The following is a 24,057-nucleotide window of genomic DNA, read 5'->3' on the forward strand; positions in this document are numbered from 1 at the left end:
TCGTGATAATCACTATATTTCAATATATTATAATATAATATATTTCAGTTATTATCGTGATAATAACCTCCACACACTAAAAAATGTTGGGTGGTTTCAACCCAACTTTGGGTCAAATATGGACTAACCCAACCATTGCGTTCAATTTTACATCACATTTTTAACCTAAAAGTTGGGTTAGTCCAAATTTGACCCAAAATTGGCATTTTTCAGAGTGCAACCTAAATAAAATCAAAGAGAAAGAGAAAGAAAAAGAGTTAAACATACTCCACCATGGTCAAGTTACTTCATCTTCACCATCACTAAGCTTCTGACAACTCGTTCAGGTTTTATTTAAAAACTAAAATAAAATATTTTCCTGAGTTTGGGTTAGAATACTCCTTTTATATCTTTAGCGTGTGTTCACCACAGACTTCAAAAAGCACGTTGACTTCACTACGATGGATCTAGAAGGGATAAATGCATCTCGTTTCTGGGTTTTGGCCGACAAAAAGGCGTCATTTCTGCAGCACACTATAGTCTTGATAGTTTTCACTTTGCTCAGGTTCAAGCTTTTCTTGTTGACAAAGTTCAGGTTGAATTTATCAGCTTTAATTATTAATATCTGTTGTCAACAAGAGAGCATTTTAAAGGTCTCCCAGCAGTTTTCCACCAAAATAAAAAACGTTTGATTATAAATAATAATTAATATGAAATACTTATATTTATTTTTCAGTACTGTTGCAACAGTAGTATATTTCTTTATCGATGTTTTCAATTTGTATAATTTAAAAATGTAAAAAATATTTATTTAATTTATTTTTATATTTTATAATTACATTTATTTATTCAAATAAAAAAATATTTATAATAATAATAATAATAATAATAATTATATATTAGTATTATTATTAAATAAATGCAGTCTATTTAATGTTTCCATTTATTTTACAATACTATAGTATTACTGCAGTTGTAATATATTTATTTATTGATTTGTTCAATTTAAATAATAATAAGAAGTAGTAGCAGTATTGTATAGTCATATATTGAATTCCTTCTGTTTTGTCGTTAGCTGATCACATGTCTGTTTCTTCAGCCCTGATTGACAGCTATGAGGAAATTGGGGGCGGGGCATTCTGTTTGTCCAAGCAATGGAGGATTGGAGGAGTGCTTAAGACACCAGCCAATATATATTTTTTTGCCATCTTAATATGTAAATGAGGTCTTTGGGTGTAAATACAGCCTAATAGACCTGTCGCTATGTCATTAATTATAATCAAACCACAATATTAACAGCAAATCATGGAAATTACTCACTGCTCTTGGCTGGATGACTTAAGTAGCTGTAATGAGCTCACTAGGATTAAATGTGAACACTAATAAAAAACTTTAAAAAAAAACTGTACAGCTGAATTTTAATTAAAAATCTTCTTGTCAGTAAAACTCCAACATAATCACTGGTAATGTATCAAATTAAGATATGAATTCATGTATATCATTGTGAATGAGATTACTTCATTATTAGTGTGATTTCTGAATGTTTATTTGACTATTTTATTTTATTTATTTAGTATCTGACTTGCTTGTAATTAGTTTATTTGTTTAATTACTGACTGTTTATTTGTCTTGATTAATTACTTGTAAAAACATGCAGCGGGTTTTACTTAATTAAGAAACATTTAAGAGAGCTGCATGCTGTTTTTATTTCCTTTGCTGATATTTATATTTACTTTTATATAAAGGATAATCCAATATTTTATGAACAGGTGCCAGAATACAGCATTATACATACAATATGTGCACAGTTATGTCCAAATAGCAAAGTTTGTAACAATGATTATCAATTATATTTAATAAAATACACATCAATGCAGATCCTCTGAACTAGGAGTGTTGCGCCCCCTAGTGACTGATGTTAATACACCAGCACAAGTCTGTCAGTCTCCAGTCAGCATGATGTTTTACTCATGACAGTATTGTTGTTGCTTCATTTACAGGAATGACTGGATAAACATAGGTGTCTGCTACCCAAAAGGCACCGAGTTCACCGTAATCTCTGACATCCACAACCGCCTGACCAAAGAGACGAGGAAGACCGGGGTGTTCATGAGGACCGCTCAGAGAGAAAAGATGGGCCACTCTCACCAGACGAGAGGATATTACTACTGGGAGGAGGACACTGGGTAAGAGCAGATGTGTCTCCGTCAGCTGGCTTCATATAATCTCTGTGCGACACTTTCTTCACTCCTGTCTGCAGTCTGCTAGTGAATGTGAAAAAATGTCATAGCAAATAGAAATGACCTTTTTTATTGATAAGAATAGTTGAGAGAAGACAGGAGATGATGCAGAGAAGTGTGGGATCAGGATCAGGAAAAGACGACCCAGAGTCAGTGTTGGTGCATGTGTGCTAAATACTCCAGATCCAATACCTATAAATTGATTCAGAACACAAGATTGAATCAGAACACAAGTAATTGAATAATCAATATAATACAATACAATACAATACAAACCCGTCGATATGTGTATATATGGGTGTATTGATAGTATTATATGACATTATATTTGCAATTTATATTAATATTTACATAAACATTTAGTTGTCATTTTAATATATATATATATATATATATATATATATATATATATATATATATATATATATATATATATATATATATATATTTGTGTAAGTAAAATGAATTAAAATTAAATAAAGACAAAGCTAAATATTCAGCAATCATTATATTTAAAAAATATATATAATAATTGCAACATAATGTGATTTTATTATTTATTTTATTTTTTATCAATTGAATGTGTCCTTGCTGATTAAGAGACAATTCTATAAAAAATATTAATAATTGAAATAAAACTTTTAAGTGATTTTTTAACATGTATAAATAACATTTTAAAATATATTAAAATATAAAGTTGTTATTTTAAATTATGTGTTTTTTTTTGTCTTTTAAAAAAGTGTGTGTGTGTGTGTGTGTGTGTATATATATATATATATATGTGTGTGTGTGTGTGTGTATTAAAAACAACCTGATGTTTACGATCAAATTCATTTATCAAATACAATCAGTTTATGAACATAATATTACATTTACATTTATGATACTTTGATCACTTTGAATCTTCACTTTTATCATTTATCACTTGTTTTGCCCATGGGTGAGTTTTGTATTTTTATTTTGTTGTTGTTGAACTGGTGATAATTGTATTTGACCATAAAAAAGAGTGCAAATGATTTCTTCAAATGATAGCGTTGCCAAATGTCCCATCTGGCTTCATTTTTTTTTTTTATTAATGACCCATAAAGAAGGTCTTTCTCCATCTTTTACTGATAAACGGCTGCATTTGTGATAGCTAATAAAGCTATGATCAGTTTTTAAAAAAAACACAGCGCAGAATGAATCCATTATAAAGTCAAATTAAATAAATATGTTTACGGCATTAAATAAAATGGATGTTATATATATCCATCTGTGTTTCATAGAGGATGAAAAAATAGCTTTTCTTAATTTAGCTATGTCAGTCGTCTTTTGCTAATAAACTATAATTAAACTGCTGTGAAATTACCCAGGAGGCTGGATGCTAAACGCTGCAGTTTTGTCAATTATAAGTTTTGATGTCGTTTCAAAAGTGTCACAGCTTCCAAACTCCCGCTGTTGCTCCCGTCCGTGTGCTGATCTCTCTCTCTGATGTCTGTCTGCTGTCTTCCCCGCAGGCTGCTCTTCCTTAAAATCAAAGCGCACAATGAGAAGGAAGACTTTGCGTTCTGCTCGGTGAAGGGTTGTGAAAGAGTGAAGATCAAAGCGCTGATTCCCCCCGGCAGCGGCCCCAGTGACTGCACGACTGAAGCCTACCCCAAACACACAGAGATGCCCATCGTAGATGTGCCTATGCCCAAAAAACTGCCTCGCTCCAAACTGGTGAGGAGACACTTTTGACTCTACAGAGCATCTGTGTTTGAAATCTAGTGTGATGCTGCGGGTTCCTTTGCGAAACAAACAGAAATGTTTCTGTCAGCATTACAGGTGTTTGATTGTCTCCTGGCCATCAAATTGTGCAGGATACATGAGAATATGCAGGGTTAGGGTTTGTTCAACAGCTAGTCCTATTGCTGTATGTATATATATATATATATATATATATATATAAAAATATATGTGTATACATACACACACACACACATATATATACAGTACAGACCAAAAGTTTGGAAACATTACTATTTTTAATGTTTTTGAAAGAAGTTTCTTCTGCTCATCAAGCCTGCATTTATTTGATCAAAAAATGTTATATTGTGATATATTATTACAATTTAAAATAATAGTTTTTACATTTATTATACTTTAAGTTATAATTTATTTCCGTGATGCAAAGCTGAATTTTTAGGATCATTATCACATGATCCTTTAGAAATGATTCTAACATGATGATTCATTATCAAAGTTGGAAACATTTTTGCTGCTTAATTTTTTTTCAGAACATGTGATATTTTTTACGATACTTTGATGAATAAAAAGTAAAAAAAAAAATATATAAAATAAAAAAAATTATATATATATATATATATATATATATATATATATATATATATATATATATATATATATATATATATATAAAATAATTGTAAAATAAATATAAAATATAAATATTTTGTAATAACAATATACACTACAAGTCAGTAATTTGAGGTCGAGGTTGAGGTAATCAATACTTTTATTCAGCAAGGATGTGTTAAATTGATAAAAAGTGATCGTAAAGAAAATATATTATTAGATTTTTTTTTATTTTTTTTTTATATATTTGCTCATAATAAATCAGAATGTTAGAATGATTTCTAAATGATCATGTGATCGACTGATGTTACATGTGACACTGAAGGCTGGAGTAATGATGCTGAAAATACAGCTTTGCATCACAGGAATAAATTATCTGTTTAAGTATTTTCAAATAGAAAACTATCATTTTAAGTTGTAACAATATTAGTGTTTTTCTGTATTTTTGATCAAATAAATGCAGGCTTGATGTGCAGAAGAAACTTCTTTCAAAAACATAAAAAATAGTAATGTTTCCAAACTTTTGGTCTGTACTGTACATATATATATATATATATATATATATATATATATATATATATATATATATATATATATATATATATATATATATGTATATGTGTGTGTGTGTGTGTGTGTGTGTGTGTGTGTGTGTGTGTGTGTATGAATGTATGTGAGTTTGTGTGTGTGTGTGTTTGTGAGTTAAAATAAATAGTGGTCAACCAATATGGGTACTATTATTATTATTATTATAAAAAATCCATACAATACAATTTTATATATTATACATTTGCAATTTACATTTATAAATTATTTATAAAATATGTCAATGTTAATTATATATAATTATGTAATATATTTTTATATATTTAGATATAGCAATGATAGATATTTTACATTTTTAAAAAACAAAACAAAACAATGGATCTAACAAATGGCAAGAAAATTACACAAGAAATTATAATTAAATAATTAATGAAAAATAATTGTGTGTTATCCATTGTCAATAGGGCTGAAAATGAAAGGAGTGCTAATGCTTATTCAGTCAAGTGGAGGAAGCATATTAGTCTATCACTTATCAATTATCTGCATCTGTGTTCATATGATGTTATTTCAACTATTGGAGCTGTCAGTTTTCTCACAAGTTCAACTGCTATTAGTTTAACCACAATGGCACTTCGAGTTCTGATATTATGGTATATGCAGGTTGTAAGGGCAATCATCTAGTAAGAAGATATTATTAAATGTTAGATTATTGTAATCTCCTGTTTCCTTTCCAGCCTCACACGCCGGAGCACTTCCTTGAAGTCAAACTAGAGTCCTATAACACGCGCTTCTTCCACATCAAAGAGGACTTCTCCTATACTGAGGTACAAACTCTTAATAATGTGTTATTAACACCTGCAGCATCACTTCTCATTAGCTGGTTAGCTTGCCTAAGCCTATGGGGGTTCGCTGAAGTTTAGCTGGTTTAGTCTAGGTTTAGCTGGCCATTACATTATTTTTAAATTTGTTAATTATTTATTTGTTAAATGAATAGTGTTGTTGTTGTTTTTTTATTATTATTTGTGGAAAGGTGATTATAGGGATAGAGACAGACCAAGATAAAACAAAGCTTTTGTTTCTGTAGGTGAATGGCAAGAAGATCTACCAAACGGAGGACGGCATTCATCTGACTGTGATCGAAGGCCACAGCGGTAAAATCCTGGAGTCCAAAGGCTTCAGGAACTCCATACTGATGGGAATACCAGCTCAGCTAGAAAACTACATCACAAACCTCAAAGACGAGTAAGAATAATATAAAATATATGCATGAATAGTTAATGGCCATACAAAGTCAAATGCATGTGCAATGAAATGCTATACTATTTGAAAATTCTTTTCTAATTACTAGGGTTTCTATTCAGCAGGGATGCATTCAATTAATCAAATGCCAATTGTTCCCTAAGCAAATCAGTATATTAGAGTGATTTCTGAAGGATCATGTGACACTGAAAACTGGAGGAATGATGCTGAAAATACAGCTTTGATCACAGAAATAAATTACATTTTATAAAATATATTCAAATATAACACAGTTAGGCCATCCTTAAAAAATATTTTGATTTGCAGTAAAAAAAAAATAATAATAATAATAATAAAAAAAAAGGGTCGGTAGGTAGGTCTATATTTTTTTTTTCAAGTTTCAATGTAAAAAAAAAAAAAAAAAAAAAAAAAAAAAAAAAAAGTACATTTTGGTGATGGTGATTATGTAGGTATGAATTTAAACAAATTAGCATATCGTGACGTCACTGACTGGGTCTTCAAACCGTGCCTTCGGGCGCATCATTGCAAACCTCATTTTGATGCAGGCTATATAGACCACAAACAAAACTGAAATCTTTGTCTAAAACATGTTTATTGCATGAATTTTAGGTGAGAAGAAAAAAAAATGAGGTACTGTTATACTGTTTTGCTTGCATCCACCACTAGGTGTCAATGCAACCTACAAATGAGAGACCGTTTACTTTGAGTTCTTGGGTTGTCACTTTGAAAAAATCCTGTTTGATTTGAGTGACAAGTGTTCGTTGAATCGATTGTAAAAATCGATTTTGCATGTCTAAATACGTTTTATACGGCAAATAACACCAAATCTAGGTAAATCCATGGACAACAGGCAGGACGAATGTAAAGATTCAATATATTGGTAAAGACCAATATTTCTGATGATTTATCGGCGTGAAGTTTCGTGCACGATGACAAACAGGTGTGCAACATTCACGAAAAACAATAAGCAGAGTGGACTGCCATAATGCAAAACATTTACTGCAAGCTTCAACATGGCTGTGTTTACGATTAGAAATGTCAACAACAACAAAAAATCGCATAGGCGATTCTTGCCCGAATCTGTATCTGTATGCATGCGACTGACTGAATACCGGCAGAATTCACATTTCTGATGTAAAATATTTAAAATAAAAAGTATTGGCCTTATTTTTAAATTGGCCTTATTTTAAATTTAAATAATATTTATCTTCTCACTTCTCCATTTGAGCTACAAGATTGATAGAAAGATTTATGCTGCATATATTTTCATGTATAATGCATGAATCAACAGATTACACGCATACAAAATAAAAATAGTTATATACTGTGTCACTGAAGCTGTTGTTTCTTGTGTAAATCAAACCAAAACAAGGTTTTCAAGAGGTCAGCAATGATCTTTTTGTTTCAGTTTTTAAAGAAACGTTTTTTGGATTTACAGCATCTCATTATCAGCTAAGCGTGAAGCCACCAGAGATGTTTCACTTCCCATAGCACTTTGATGTAGAGAATTATGTGTTGAATTCGAGTGGATCCCACAGGCTTTGTGCGACACATGGCACTTTCCAAATTTGTCTGTGCTGAGAAGTTGGTGTGCAGATATTTTATCCGTTCTGCACAGTTAAGTCGGGTGGCGCTTGAGAAATGTTTGGATTCTCACATAAAAGCACTGAACAGAAGAGAATCACACAATCATTCAGGGGAAACCAATTGTATGTTTACATATGCATCAGTGGCCTTGAAATTTAGCTTGGGTGGTCACTGAAAAATGGTCAACAAAACTCCAATATCACAAGTTGTTTTATGTAGATAAAGTAAAACAAAGTAAAGCCTAATTTGAGGGGTGTAGCAGCCACGTCAGAGGGTTTTTCTTTATATTTCTATATTTAACCGCTGTGTCTGACTGAAACTCATTTTTTGCACTTGTAGGTCGGTGGTTTTGGTCACGTCTAAAGGGAAACTGGTCACCAGAGGGCCATGGACCAAAATCCTCCAAACCCTCGGAGCAGATCATACGGTGAAGTTGAAAGGTAATAAGATTCCCTCGTAATAATTCAGCATTGTGATAGACATCTCACATTATCAGTACATGAGGGAATTTACATTATTTATAGGTCTGAAACAAATGTGCATACTAGGAAACACTTGTAGCCAAGCAATGTAGATCTTATTATCTAGTACGTAATGTATTTTGATCTAGCACACTAAAAGGTTTGGGGTCAGAAACAAATTAATAAAGCTTTTGATCCATTAAATGGATCAGAAATGGCAGTAATGTATTATGTTAAAAACTATTTTAATTTCAAATTTAATGAGTGCTGCAAATTCAGCTTTGCAACCAATGAACAGATTAAGTTTTAAATTATATTCAAATACACATTAGCCCTTTGAAACTGTAATTTAAAATTTTTTAAAAAAAATATTTTTTTATTTCAAAAACATACAAAAATCTCACTAAACCCAAGCTTTTGAACTGTTGTGTATCTGTTAGTGTCTCAGATAAGGATCCACACTTATTTTTAGCTATAGAGTTTCATCCCAGTGGTATTTGGGATGCTTTGATACATTACCACAAAAAAAAAAAAAAAAAAGACAGTGAAAACCCCAGACAATGAAAGAAAAAGCGTAGTTATGTGAAGAGAAGCTGTTTTCTGGGTTGAACACACACGCACGCACACACTCAGCACACATGCACATGCACACACACACACACACAAAAGATTTTTTGATCCTGATCATCTGCCATTATATTTTCCTGTTATTTTGATGACTGAAATGATTGACTTTAGATTATTTTATTCTATGAATAAAAGGTTTTGAATGATATGGGAGAAGATGAAACTAGCACAGCTGAACTACTGCTTCATACAATATTTTAAAATAAGAAATTAATAATATTGTTCAGCAAGGATGCATTGAATTCTGAGAATTGCGAGATATAAACAGAATTACAAGATTTAAACTCTGAGGAAAAAAGTTAGCATTGCAAAATATAAACACAGGTTTCTGATATCCTGAGTTCTTAATTCACATCTCACAGTTTTGCAGTTATTTCTTGCATTTAGGTTATGTATGTATATATATCTATATAATGTCGTGAGGTTTTTCTCATTTTAATTTTGTTAGTGTTAAATGAGAGAACCAGCAAAAAAATAATAATAAAAAAATCCAGCCTTAAAGGAACAGGTCACCCATTTATGTATCATGTTGTTTGATGCAACAACAAACAATTATTTTTTTTCCAAATTTAACTTCCAAAAGCACTATAAATGTAGTCTGTGCATCCATATTTCACATCTTCTGAATTAATACAATATTTTTAAGTGAGAAACGTCGTGTTGTACATGAACATGTTTAAAAATAACAACTTCTAAATTTTTCGGTGAACCGTTCCTTTAAATCGAATAATCAAGAATGGTTTTGAATCTGAGCATAAGTAAATGTGAGTCTATCATAAAATGATCAAATCTGGGATTAATTGTCTTTTCTTCTATTTGGCAAAAAGTACAAAATTGTACATATATATATACACACACACACACAAAAACACTCATACTCTATCTCTGTGTGTGTGTAAGTATTTTATTTTTTTTTATTCAAAATTCAGATTTTACATGTCACAATTATTTATGTTACCACCATAGGATAAAGAAGGTAATTGTGACTTCTCTTCTGACAGTTTATGTCTCACAATTTTGAGAAAAAAAAAAATAGAATTGTAAGATATTAAAATCAGAATTGCAAGTCAGAATTGTGATATAAAAATTTGCAATAACCTTTTTTATTTCATTTAATTTATTTTTTTTTCCTGTGGCAGAAGACTAGAGTAATAGCTGCTGAAAAAAATCTGTTTTCCATCACAGGAATAAACACAATATTAATATATATTTAAATAGAAAACAGTTATTTTAAATTATTATAAATATTTCACAATATTACAGTTTTTACTGTATATTTGATTGAAGAAATGTAGCTTTGGTGACCAGAAGAAAATCTTACCGACCTTAAAACGTCTAAACAGTAGTTTATGTAAAAACTGTTGCCATAGGATGACATAGTTTAACCTAAAAATACAAAAATATTTAACCAAAGAATGTCATGATCATCCAATCAGAATCACTTATTCCAGAAAGCTGTTAAATAAGCACCACGACATCAAACACTAAATAATTAAGTAATTGACACTTTTTACAGTTTGGCAAATGTTGACGCACATAGCAGAATCTCAAACTAGCCTTAACCAAGATTTTTGTCATGAATGAGGTAATTAAAACTCATTTTGTGGCCTTTTTTTCCAGATAAACTTGCCTTTGTGGGCTTCAAAGGCTCTTTCCGGCCGGACTGGCTGAAGATGAGTGTTGATGAAGAGCGGGCCAAACTCCACCTAGTGCTGCCCATCCCTGTGATTAAGATGATGAAGCTATGAAGACGAGCAACACACACCGCAGGACTTCTCAATCTCGCTGTAGCAGCACTGCTGGACGAGCCCAGCTACAGAACTACTGAACCTAAAGCACCAATCACAGCACAGCATGTGTTTATGTTACCTAAAAACCCCTCCCAGCAGATTACATTGTATGTGACAATGTGGACGTTGTGATTTTTGGATTGTGTCGTCAGTTGATTATACTTGAGTTTCGCCGAAAAAAAGAAAAGGAAAAAAAAAGCGAACGCAACATTCCTTGTTTTTATCCATTTCTGTGATGTTTGCTTTCATGTTACATGTTTTTTCTAAATATGTAAAAAAAAAAACAGATTTCAGATTGTAAATGTCGTGAGGGTTTTCTCATTTTAATTTTGTAAGTGTTGAATGAGAGAACCAGCAAAACAAACAAACAAACAAAAAAATTATAATCCAGCCTTAAAGGAACAGGTCACCCAAAAATGAAAATAACACTCATTTAAATTTTAATTAAAATTAAAGTTAAATTTTCCAAATTTAACTTCCAAAAGCACTTTAAATGTAGTGCATCCATATTTCACATCTTCTGAATTAATCCAACATTTTTAAGTGAGAAACGTCATGTGTTGTACATGAACATGTTTAAAAATAACAACTTCTACATTTCTTGGTGAACCGTTCCTTTAAATCGAACAATCAAGAATGGATTTGAATCTGAGCATAAGTAAATGCGAGTCTATCATAAAATGATCAAATCTGGGATTAATCAGCTTTTTCTTCCATTTGGCAAGAAGTACAACATTGTCCCTTTGCCGAAATAGCTGGTCTTTTTTCGGAGCTTGTAATTTGTTAGTGTTTTTGTATGTTTTGTGTGTTTCTAAAAAAAAACAAAACAAAAAAACTAATACTGATTGATAACAGAGATATATTTTGTACTTATTTATTGTACAGGCACTATTACACAAATCCAGAAGGGACATCTTTTAAGGGACTTTTAAGTTGTAATGTAATTCTGTCCTATCTGTAAAAAAAACTACAATTTTCAATTCAAATATACATGATATTAAGTTGTATATGGATGTGATGTAAATGTGAATGATTAATAAAACCGTATTACTTTAGATAAGAAAAAAATATATAAAGACTTTTGTACAGAAATAAATCTTTTTTTCCTCAATTTTTGTAGTTATGCTGTGTTTCTGTATATGTATTTTTACTTTGCTTTTTTATTACCTGGAGATGACTTGGAAAAGCACATGAACCATATATTGTTTCAATCGTGTGTTTACAGTCTTCACGTTTCATCGGTCAAATCGTTTCTTTCTACACGGCTTAGTTACGGCTGAGGTTGCTTTGGCTACAGGGAAAGCTGGATGCCTTTATCCATATTAAGGATTTCCTGGTACATGTTTAACCCTCCGTCTTGAGTGTTTTTAGGGAATATTTGCATTTGTTCTCATGCTACTAATGCGCTGGACAGTCATGCATTGGCTAATGCAGGACTCTACTGAATGATGCACTTCAGAGGGGATTTTGAAGTGTGAATATGCAATGACGACTAATAAAGATATTTGTATATACCCTCCAGACAGTAACATATTGGCGACCCACATCTGGTATGAGTGGAATCCACATACCAATACAGTTTCCCACATCTGAAGTTCCAGCATCACTCACGTGTATATCTAGATTGATAGATAAATATACACATATACATATATATATATATATATATATATATATATATATATATATATATATATATATATATGCAGTGGCGGCTCCAGACAATTTTGATTGGGGGGGCAGGGGGGGGGGGTCTCATGAAAACCAACAAAAAATACAGTGGACATGGCTAATAACTGCATATTACTGCTAAACACCTTTGCAATGCAAACAAATGACAGGCTACATTTGTTATTCATATCCTTCACACTGCACATTCATGTCAGGTATATTATGCATTTTTATTGACATTGATATTTTTACATTTATTTCCAGATAGATATTATTGAGTTTACAGGCTAAAGTGTTCTTGCTGTTGTAAACACTGTTGCTATTGCAGAAAAAATATTTGCATGACATTTAAAATATAATTATATTTTAATTCATTTCTGAATTGTTTTTATTTTTATAATGATAATTCAGAGAATGAGAAAATCTGAATAAGCCTCACCAGTGTTGTGATAATTATTTTTACGTGTTAAAAATAAATAAGTACTGTAATATAATAAAAGTTTAGTCAAATAACATAAAAAAGACCAGACCCCTCGATGCCTGTGAAACTTTTCTCCCTCAAACAGCAGCACGCTAGTGTTACTTTTACACTACAGGCTACACACAGCAATATAAACAACATATCTGCATGTTCTCACAACACATCGTTCTTGTAAAATAATAATAAGTAAATAAACATCAAAATAACTTCGCTGAGAATGAAACACCACTTACCAGCTGCCACGATGTTGAAAATATCCTCTAGCAATTAAAAAATGCGCGTGCAGCGTGCTGGAATCTTCCCGGTTGGGTGAGGTCGTTGTCAGGTGAAAGGTCATGTTGGTCATTTTATTTACAGCTAAATTATTATTAATAAATTGTACTAATATTATGATTGGCGTGGGCAGGCATTCACAAAAGTTTATGTTATTACAAAAAAAAATTCGAGGAAATTTTGCTTTGACAAAAGGGCACTTAAGGGGCAAAGGAGCAGGTGCTCAAGTGAACCGGTTCTTTCGGACAATTCGATCAAATAAACCAGTTGGGAAAAAAAATGGTTCACCGGTTCTTATGCGCTCGATGTAATGGCGTCATTGGCGATGATTGCCCTTCATTCAAGCCTTTGGTTTACCCGCGCTTATAACATTAGCACAGAATCAGTTCCGAATCAATCACCAAAAGAATCAGTTCAGTTCAGATGCTCTGTGAGTCAGTCTGCTTCACGCTGAATCACACATGCGCAGTTATCATCAGCTCATCTGTTCTCGAATCAGAAGCGTCTGACAGAAACGGTTCTCGGTTCAGTGTACGAATAAATGTCGAAATAATTATTATTTATTATTGTTCTGCATAGTTTGAAGAGAAACATTTTTGGATCTTTATTATTTTTTAATCAGGAAGAGGGTGGGGGGTCAAATGGGGGGTCAAGGCATTTTTGGCAGGGTCTTGAGACCCCCCAAGACCCCCCCTGGCGCCGCCGGTGTATATATGGAACATTCAGTGTACAATCTATGCAATGGATTTTGCATTAGGGTTCTCCATTATTCTGCCATTATTATCAGAGTTCTGTAAGGATTAGATATACAGTATGTGTCAACGTAGGAAGATGAAAAACAAGTGCATGCAAGAATGGATGAATGTTTAATGGATGATTGCAAACAAAAAATCATTTTTTATTTCAATTAGATTACATTTATCATTTAGTAAAGTGCTGAAAAGCTCAGTTTTCCATGAGGTGTACTTATGTTTTCCCTGGTATCATGACATATGAGGCTTCAGACGAGAAAGGATGATCGATTACTCTATTAGCGCCTAATGTTGCTCTCTTTCAAACTGGGGCAATGACTCCGCCACTGCTAAACTCATTTTCTTTTGCCAGAAGCCGCTCGACTGATTCCAGATCAGTTCATTTCTGCCACATCCTCCAAACGCATTCCAGCATCCTTCAACAAGCTGTTAAGTAAACCTTCAGATAAACCTGATATTCCCTACTGCTCAGACTGCTCATGTCCTAGCTTGTTGCATAAAAGAAAAATAAATAATGTTCACTCAACATTAATTGATGGTGTGGATTATTGTTATGGTTTTATCAGCTGTTTGCAAAATTTCACCTTATTGGTTCCCATGGACAAACTAACTCAAAAATATACATCTTGGATGGCTTGGAGGGTGAGTGTATTTTCAGCTAACTTTAATTTTTGGGTGAACTATTCCTTTAAGTGCTACACTTTTTCTGCATTTGAAAATGTGACACCAACTGTATCCAATCATCAATGCAATGCACGAGACTGCACAAGATTATTATAAAAGTGGTTTATTCTTTGATTCAGACTGTGAAAAATGAGGCGAGTAACAGTAAAACAAATTGAGGAACTGAAACAAAGATCATCAACCTGTGTGTCAAAGTACCTGGTAACACCTGTTAGAGAAACACTCCTTCAGTCCCATTAAAACACTGCACCTTTGAGGCTCATGTATCAAAGCTCCTGCTTGCTTTTATTGCCTCTGTTGGCTGCTTTCTTGTCTTCTTTCTTCTTGGTTTTATTTTGCTCGTTCCCCTTGGCATCTTTCTTGGCGGTTTTCCCGGGGTACACCTGTCCTTCCACGGTCACATCCTCACAGCGGTCCTGAGCAATCAGGAAGTCTTTAATCTCCCAGGCGTAGCTCCCATCACGCAACATGAAGATGACACGGTTGGATCCCACCACAAATCTGACGAGGAAGATCCAAGATCATTTCTAAACAAACCTTTCCAAGACTTTATGTTCAAACAGTTAAGTCAGTTTTATACAGAACTGAATCAACACTGAACTGGCTGGAGCTAAACAAGCAGCTGTTTTACATTTAATCGATCAATATCCTTATCGGAAACATCTGCACAGGAATGTGGATGTTACCTCTGAACATCAAAGTTGGCATTGAAGAGGCTTCCCTGCCACAGGCTGGTGATCTCTTCCGTCTCCTTCTCTGTGGGGTTTCCTGACACGGTGGCAAACACCATCAGGGTCCTTCCTTTCTTGGACATCTTCAGAAGATCCTCTGGTTTAGACGCATCTATTTTAGAGAAGTCGATGGGTGGAGGAGACCGTTTGTGCTCAGGTAAGTCACCCTCCTCAATTTCATCATCTTTCTGTAATAAATCAAAAGATGTCAATCACTGAAGAAAGAAAATATATTTTTTAAAGATCTACCGGTAAAACTTAAATTACTGGTAGATCTGGGACTGGGCAAAATAAATGATATATAACATTTTCAGCTCATTGAATGCATGCATTGCACAGCCCTGCAGTTGGATTTCATGCAAGAAGGGAAAATGTTAACACAAAATAAAGATATTAGAGTGACATTAATAAATGATTTTCTATAGATTTTATTTATTTTCAAACTTGGTTTTCATTCAATACTTTATATGCATACTTTAAAACTTCAAAGCTTATTTTATTAATACACTTCTTACATTAAATACAGTATTTAATATTTAGAATTTAAAACTTTAAATATTTTATAGGCTTGCAATATTAAATATTTTCAAACTTTAATCACTTAGTGTAGCTTCAGAATACAAACATATGCAGAACATATGTCAGCTTTAACTTTCACATCATTATATGATTTGATACTTTTTAAAGGGGTCATATGATGCAATTTAAAGTTTTCCTTTCTCTTCGGAGCGTTACAAGCTCTTGGTGCATAAAGCAGATCTGTAAAGTTGCAAAGACTAAAGTCTCAAATCCAAAGAGATATTCTTTATAAAAGTTAAGACTCATCTTAATACTCCATCTATCCATCCATCCATCCATCTATCTATCTATTTATCTATCTGTCTGTCCAACAGTCTATCTATCTATCTATCTATCTATCTATCTATCTATCTATCTATCTATCTATCTGTCTGTCTACCTGACCATCTATCTATCTATCTATCTATCTATCTATCTATCTATCTATCCATCGATCTGGCTCATCTGTATACTGTGCATGCAATAAACATGGGAAATAAGACAATTTAATCAAAGAATAGTACATCTGACATTGTGAAAATCTTCATGTGTACATAAAGAACTACAAATAAGTAAGAAAATCTGACAGTTTGAAATACACTTGTCACAGTAAGAACCGTTTTCGTCAAAATACTAGTTATGACACTATATTCCTACAAATGAAGGGTAGAGTTCACCTCAACATCCAAACGCGTCAAAGAACAAAGCAAATGACAAAATTAATTCTGAAAAGTCGTCTGAAAGAGATCCCATATTCATTTGCAGTGGTGTTGTAGTAGTAACTTTAGTTTTTCAGCGGTTCCCGTGGTGTGTTACAGTGACTGCAGTCCGTTCATACCTCCCACTCCTCCAGCAGTCTGGCCATATCCGCGTCATTATAATCCCTTATGTCTTTCTTCTTCCTCGGTTTAGTGTCTGTACAGTGAACCGATATGAATAATATGAGAAAAAGCAAAACTGATACAGTCCTGCAGCTGACGGGTGACGCCATCTTTAAACCTGGAGCTCGCTGATTGGTTGAAATCTTTCCTCTGGTCACGGGTTTAAGGAAGGGGGCGTGTCGACGTGATCACGTGTTCTACTTGTCGGAGGTTTTTGAGTTTATTTGTTGCACAATCATATTATTAAATAATCACATTACGAAAATAAAAACAAAGTTTAATCATATAAAAATGACTCATCGAATTCAAAATAATGCAAAAAAAAATCTGTTAAATCTGTATATATATGTATATATATATATATATATATATATATATATATATATATATATATATATATATATATACATACATACATACATACATACATACATACATACATACATACATACATACATACATACATACATACATATATATATATATATATATATATATATATATATATATATATATATATACATATACAGATTTAACAGATTTTTTTATTTGTGATATATATATCACAAGTAGCCCACTTTTAATTTTATTCAGAAAAATCAGTCAAGCATAAGCGTTAGGCTTAAGTGACAAGCATAAGTGTTGTGCATGTCAGCATTTTCCCCCTAATTATTAATTAATTATAGATCTTTCAAAACAGCTTTAAAAAATAGAGTTATTATGTAAGTACATGTTGTTACTTTATTATGTAAGTGTATTGCACGTCTACCAGTTATACTGAGCCCAAGATATGCATTGAAACTAACCTATTTCAGAGATACAAAAACTGAACCAAAAACCACTAAAGCTTTTCAAATGTGATGATTATTTACCATGCACACTCAATGACTTTCTGTATATTATGTGTTTGGCCTCCATACAGCACATGTTTTGGTTTTACATGTTTATTTCGTACTCGGGCTAACGCAATATATATTTGAATATATATATTCAAATTTCACATTCAGAAATTCTAATTTACTACAAATAAATATGATTTTGTTGACTTGAGACTTTACATAGAAAGAAAGCTAAGTTTGAATAAAACTTGATAGTGGTACTGTTTATTTATTCATTTTTGTAGCTGTTTTTTTATTTTAAGTTTGATGTAGGTACACATAATAAATGTTCAATATTTGTGAAAATGCATGCATTATAACTGTACTGACATACAAACTTAGATGTAACCAAATATAATTTCAGCTCTGCACAGGCTAGTGCTTGTTCATGGTTTGCATGTGAAGCGTGAGGCTCATTCAACAGAATCTGAACTGTTTCCTCTCAGGACACCCCACCCAATGGCACTGTGCCCTGCAGTATTCACCGCCTCAGCCCCCAGTTCACATCTAACACACTACATACACATGCTTTGTGTAATACAGTAGCTTTATTCTGTTGGAATTGAATGAGGAATCAGATCAAACAAAGTACATCAGGGATCTGCACTGAATATCTAGAACATTTGTTGGTTAAAACTGATGTAGAGCATTACACTGCTGTTGAATGTAATGTCAAGGGTTAAAGATAAGCTAACATGTATTATATGAATGTCTTCGTAATATGTTTGTAAGTCCTAATAATGCAATGCACTTAGATTTGTCATCATATATGACCCTATAGGTTGCTAAAAGCCCTTGCCATCCCCAGAGAGGAGGGTTTTCAGTGCATGAGCCCCGCCCTGTTGATTCTGATTGGCTCCTTCGCACTCCCAGAGTCTAGTTATCTAATGAAAAGTACTACTGCATTTACGTCATAGTTTTTGTAGCGGTGAATCCGGTTTCCCTGTCCAAGATGAATTAGCTGTTTTAAAGCCAGTCTGACATTTTTACATGCGCGGTAGGGTGATTTTTTTTTGTTTTGTTTTACTATTTACGTTAGCGTTATGAACCCCTCGTCACAAATATGTATACTTGCGTTACTTCGGTATATATATATATATACTTATTTCACTGTATGCGGGAATGCACTAAACTTAATTGTTTCTGGGTTAAATATTGAATATTATAAGTCAAATCACTGGTAAAGTAATCCCTCTTGATCCCAAATTGTGTACATATTACATTATCCTCTGCATTTTAAAGTCATCAAACATGAAATATTTTTGTCAATTCTCTGTTTGCTGGAAGCTAAATGAGTAACTGTATGTCTTGAAAAAAAAAAAAAAAAAAAGGAAATTCTGGCATGACTCAATGGATAAAGGGGTTTTCTGAGGCAAGGCATGATGACCTCATGCCTTGCCTCAGAAAACCTTACCTTTTTTACTGAAAAACAATTTTGGTTCATTTAGAAAGTGTTCTATGACTTTGTGGAGAGTCTAGATGAAGACTCCTTTGGGGAATTGATGGACATTGAAAGTATATAGACAAGTATGTTAATGCTCTGATTTATTTATTTATTTTATTTTTTTAAGGGTATTGAGTTACAGTTACAGTTACAATGAATTGTTTAAACCTATATGACAATGTATGACAAATTAAAAAATAATATATATAATGTATGTACATGCATGTGTGTGTGTATTAAATTAATTAAAGAAAATAAAAACAAATACATTTTCAGTTTGAAAATAATTAAAAAATAATAATAATAAAAAATAAACAATAATGTAACCGGCGTTTCCGCTAAACTAAAAAAATAGTTCGCTCTATGCCGCACTGAATGCGAACATTGTGAAAGTAATAAATAGCCACACGCGAGAGTACCTGTTGGATTTACAGGGAAGCGCAAAACTGAGGAAAAACACCGGAAACAAGAAAAAACCTAAACAACCAAAAAGCGGAAACATAAGGAACTTCTCTGGAATTCCTCTTTGGGTGTAACTTTTGCCCTCAGACCGGTAGTTGAGTCTCATCGGGGCCTCGGGAAACGGAGGAATGAACGCGACTTCACGCGCGGCTAACGTAACGTTACGTTACCTCAGAAAAATAAGCGTATCGTTTTGAGCAACTGTCGACTTCAAAGGATGGATTTCGTATCGCTGACCGGGAATAATGCCTGTGGAGTGTATACAAGTGTCAGAGGTTGAGGGAAGCTAACAGGCTATTCAGCCACACCCTCCCGCCGCTTCCTGATACGCAAGATGTTGCGGGAGACTACAACCGACGCGCGAGACTCTCACTAGCGAACGGAGTTCGTTGTCGTCGCGGAAACGGCATTAAAACCTTCAGCCGAGCGTTAAAAGAATGGCAAGCAAAAGCGAAACTATCTGCCACTGGACAACCGTTGCTTTCCTGCTGGAGAGGGCGTATGGACAATAGATATGTATAAGGAACTGAGTTTGCCCGCAGAACTTGGATTGTGTACGAAAAAGAAACGGCTGAAAGTCGTTCGGGAACTTTTTAGGAATATCCGAGGAGTCGTGGGATGATGGTGCAGTGGCGGCGGGGCGCGCGCGCGTCTCCGCTTCGGTCGGCGGGTCAGCAGGACGGTCAATATATCAGCAGCAGCACATCGCGGCAGCACATGTATTTAAATGCATGTAATGTGCATGACACGAAGAAAACCTGAAATGACAGATTTCGCCACAGCTAAAGTAGCGATTCTGGAAGTCAGCCTGCACTTTGCCTTCCTCTGGGCATCTTCTTGTACATGGCACTGCAGTAGCCTTTTTTATTTTTCTTTCCTTTTGAAGAGTTTTGGTTTCTTTGCATTGTTGGAGCAACATTGACAACCTGTGAAACTGATCAGACTGTAGCCTACCTTATCAGAGGTAGTTGTGAATTCTGTTTTATTTTTTTTAATTCTCATTATGCACACCTAAAACCAGATTATTTAAACATTGGGCAATTCTGAGTTTTTCATTTGAAGGGATATTTTTATTACAGCTCTCATCAGCCTCTGTTTGCCCATGTTGTATTTTTTTAAAAACAATATATATCCCAATATATTTCTAAAGTACTTCCCTTATTCATGCATTGAGTGAAGTTTCATATCATTTTGAGAAATCAAACCCAATTGGACACTTTCCTGAAGGACGTTATTGACTTTTTGGCCAGTTTCACTCTCCCTGAAAAGGTGTGGGAATTTTTTTACTGAAGAAAATGACATAAATCACATGTTCGCACAAGAGAACGTATGTTGTGATCTTTATTTTGAACATTAGCGTGACCACACTACTATGGCTAGTAGTGGCTCGGGAAAATCAGATAGTGAGGTTTCTACCAACGTCATTAGCGGCAGCTTGCAACAAAGAAAAAGACTTTCATTCATCTGTGATGCATGCAAGAGCAAAATGCAGCTGGTGGCGGACCTGCTCCTGCTGTCTAGCGAGACAAGGCCGGTGGTGAACACCGACGGCATGCCTGTAGCAGAGACGTTCGAGAAATGTCGCGACACGGTGATCGCGCAAACCAAGGAGCTGTCGATTATCGTTCACAAAATCCAGAGCCAGCTCAACATGGGGAAGTATGTGGAGGTCGGGGACCGACTGGTCGAGATGGGCAACCTGGTGGTCTCGCTGACTGAGTTTTCGGCGCATGCCGCATACCTGGCGGCCGTGGAGATCCCGGGCTCGCAGGCTGCCGTTCCCGGTCTGGTTGACCGCTACAAAGTCACCCGATGCAGACACGAAGTGGAGCAAACGTGCAACGTTCTCCGCCTGACGGCTCTGGTCGACCTGACTCCACAGCTCCTTCTGGAAGTCTCGCAGAACATCCTGAAGAACCTCACCATGCTCACGGACGCCTCTTCTCTGGCCAGTGATAAATCCAAGGACAAGTTCGCCAAGGAACAGTTCAAAGCCAGCGTCAAGTGCATGAGCACGAGCGCCACGGCTTTGTTGGCGTGCATGCGCGAGCTCAAGACCTGCCCCAGTGAGTTGACCCGCAACCGCTGTGTCCTCTTCAGTGGGCCGCTCGTGCAGGCCGTGCACGCCTTGGTGGGTTTCGCCACCGAGCCGCAGTTCCTCGGCAAAGTTGCCACTATCACCCCCGAGGGAAAAGGGGTGCAGACAGCTGTTCTGGGTGGCTCCATGAGCGTGGTTTCGGCCTGCGTGCTCCTTACCCAGGGCCTCAGGGATATTTTCCAACATCCCGAGAGCAGCTCCCAGATGCCCGTCTACCGGGAGCGGCTGCGGAACTCTGCATGCGCCGTCTCGGACGGATGCACACTCCTGTCTCAGGCACTAAGGGGAACGATCCTCTCCTAGAACTTTACCGCCAGTTAACTCTCATTCTGTGAATTAAAACTCCCCGGCACATTATTTTGAAGTACCAAAGAATCTAATCAGGTTTCGCCCCGACATAGACTCTTAAAAATAAAGGTTCCATAAAGGGTTTTCCCAACGATTCCATTGGAAAACCATTTTGGGTTCCAAAAAAGAACCTTGCAGTGAACGATTCTTAAAAGAATCTTTATATTCCTAGTGTAAAGAACATTTAAAAAAAAAAAAACGAAATAACCTTTTCTGCATTTGGATGTTAAAGGTTCTTCATGGAATCATCAATCCCAATTAAGAACCTTTATTTTAAATGTAGTGTTTATAAATCTAAATTAACTTTTCATGGCAGTCGGCTTTACTCAAGGTCACATTTATCATTTTTCTCATACTGGACGTTATTGGGGGGAAAGTAGCTTTTACTAAAACTGACAGCTTTTGCAAAATCTCTGTCGGTTGAGAATATAATATGGCCAAAAGCGGTCGTTTACAACAGAAGCCTTAAAATGAAACTGAAAGTCTTTACCTCAGTGTTTAGCTGAATGGATGTCTTTGAGATTTGTAGAAATCATCAGCATTGTATGTTGATGTTCGTATTCCATGTTTGAATTTGTCATGAGTAAAAAGCTGCTGTGAGTGTGTGCCATAGGTTTTACACTATTTACAAGACTTACTATTATATTTTAATGTGCTGTGTTTTTTTTTCCCTTTGCCCACGTCCTTATTTTTTATCATGCATGTACTGGAGTATTTATTTCAAGTAATTAAAAACGGTGTTTCTCATGACTGTTATTGTGCGACGACTCAGTCAAAGGATTTAAATACTTGATTATTTTAAATCTACGAAAAAAAGGCTGAAAGTTTTCACTGGATGAGCAAAGCGTCAATATATGTGCTCAGAGCAAATAAATCTATTAATCAGGAGCACTAGAAATAAGAGCAAATCTGATATGTTGATTCAGTCATTTTTGTGAAAGAAACTCTTATTTATTGAAGCATTAAATGTTGTCAAAGAGTTTCTTTTTTTTAATGCATGTGCTAAACTTAATAATCCTGGCGCCTTTAAAGGGCTTTCTTTTTACGTAGATCTTCTACTAGTTCCTGGTGTTTTCCATTTGTTAATTATAGTCCTCGATAAGCCTCCTGCTACCTTCATCCGTGTGTTTGAAGTCTGGAATGTTTATCTCTGCTGCCGCACATCTTATGTGTAGCAGTTTATCCCACACATTTCCTGGACAGAAAAGCATTGATAAGTCCATTAATGCAAGACACACTAGTGCTTTCAAGCATTTGGGCAGATTTAAATGTTAAAGTGCTTTATATCTCAGGTATTATTAATGGGAAAATCTTGAAGTGTCTTTTCCTTTTTTTGAAAGCCAAACTGTAAATGCCACAATCTACGTTGAGGTTAATCTCACTAAACCTATCAAGAACGTGCTGTGTCATGTTATATTATAAAAAAACAAAACAAAAGACAACACATTTTTCATGCATATTTACATGATGGTATGAATTATATTTTAAATACTGTAAACAATTTTTTATCACAATTAAGCACAGATAGCCCAAAATGTAACTAAATTTGTAATCTAACATTTATTTATTATTTTGCATATTTCTGCAGTTCCCTTTAAATTGGGTTAAAGTTTAAAATATTGTAAGACACTAAGTATTTTACTATTTTATACGTTTTTATCATATTTATTATTTATATAAATATTGTACATGTTATACAATTCTTGATGTACTATAATTCTTGATTTAGTTTTATTTTATAAATCACATATATATGTGTGTGTGTGTGTGTGTGTGTGTGTGTGTGTATACATATCATGGGAATTTTGGATGAAAATGTGCATGATTGTTAAGAAAATAATGCAAAATTTTATTATGGATAGAAATCAATAGTAGATAGGCAAAATAAAATATAAGAAAAATATTTTTTTTGCAGGATATTATATAAATACTATATATGTCGTAAAAATATATATAATACAATATAATA

General features: G+C 34.2%; 2 protein-coding genes and 1 pseudogene across 3 annotated transcripts in view; 2 read left to right on the top strand and 1 right to left on the bottom strand.

Moving 5' to 3' along the window:
- LOC113052010 (cell migration-inducing and hyaluronan-binding protein-like) overlaps nt 1-11,252 on the top strand; it is a 112,228-nt gene extending 100,976 nt beyond the window's left edge. For both annotated transcript variants that reach the window (XM_026216252.1, XM_026216253.1), the window contains 6 exons: nt 1,980-2,165; nt 3,716-3,920; nt 5,837-5,926; nt 6,187-6,344; nt 8,289-8,389; nt 10,658-11,252. In XM_026216252.1, the coding sequence (XP_026072037.1) occupies nt 1,980-2,165; nt 3,716-3,920; nt 5,837-5,926; nt 6,187-6,344; nt 8,289-8,389; nt 10,658-10,785 (868 nt within the window). In that variant the 3' untranslated portion in view covers nt 10,786-11,252. The remainder of the gene's footprint in view (nt 1-1,979; nt 2,166-3,715; nt 3,921-5,836; nt 5,927-6,186; nt 6,345-8,288; nt 8,390-10,657) is intronic.
- Nucleotides 11,253-14,775: 3,523 nt separating this feature from the next.
- LOC113052011 (LRP chaperone MESD-like) lies at nt 14,776-16,998 on the bottom strand. The gene is made up of 3 exons (XM_026216254.1): nt 16,816-16,998; nt 15,375-15,607; nt 14,776-15,189 (listed from the first exon to the last, which is right to left on the bottom strand). The coding sequence occupies exons 1-3, from the start codon at nt 16,966-16,968 to the stop codon at nt 14,955-14,957; spliced, it is 621 nt and encodes a 206-aa protein (XP_026072039.1). The 5' UTR covers nt 16,969-16,998; the 3' UTR covers nt 14,776-14,954.
- A 3,427-nt stretch (nt 16,999-20,425) lies between these two features.
- LOC113052012 (talin rod domain-containing protein 1-like) lies at nt 20,426-22,281 on the top strand (annotated as a pseudogene).
- The last annotated feature ends 1,776 nt before the right edge of the window (nt 22,282-24,057 follow it).

The sequence above is a fragment of the Carassius auratus genome, chromosome 32, assembly GCF_003368295.1.
Source record: "Carassius auratus strain Wakin chromosome 32, ASM336829v1, whole genome shotgun sequence".
Taxonomy (NCBI): Eukaryota; Metazoa; Chordata; class Actinopteri; order Cypriniformes; family Cyprinidae; genus Carassius; species Carassius auratus.

Coding starts and splice junctions, on each gene's coding strand:
- LOC113052011 (XM_026216254.1), bottom strand. CDS start 16,968: ATGGCGTCACCCGTCAGCTGCAGGACTGTATCAGTTTTGCTTTTTCTC. Junction 15,608..16,815: donor GACTGCTGGAGGAGTGGGAG/GTATGAACGGAC, acceptor GATTTATTACAG/AAAGATGATGAAATTGAGGA. Junction 15,190..15,374: donor GCCAACTTTGATGTTCAGAG/GTAACATCCACA, acceptor CTTCCTCGTCAG/ATTTGTGGTGGGATCCAACC.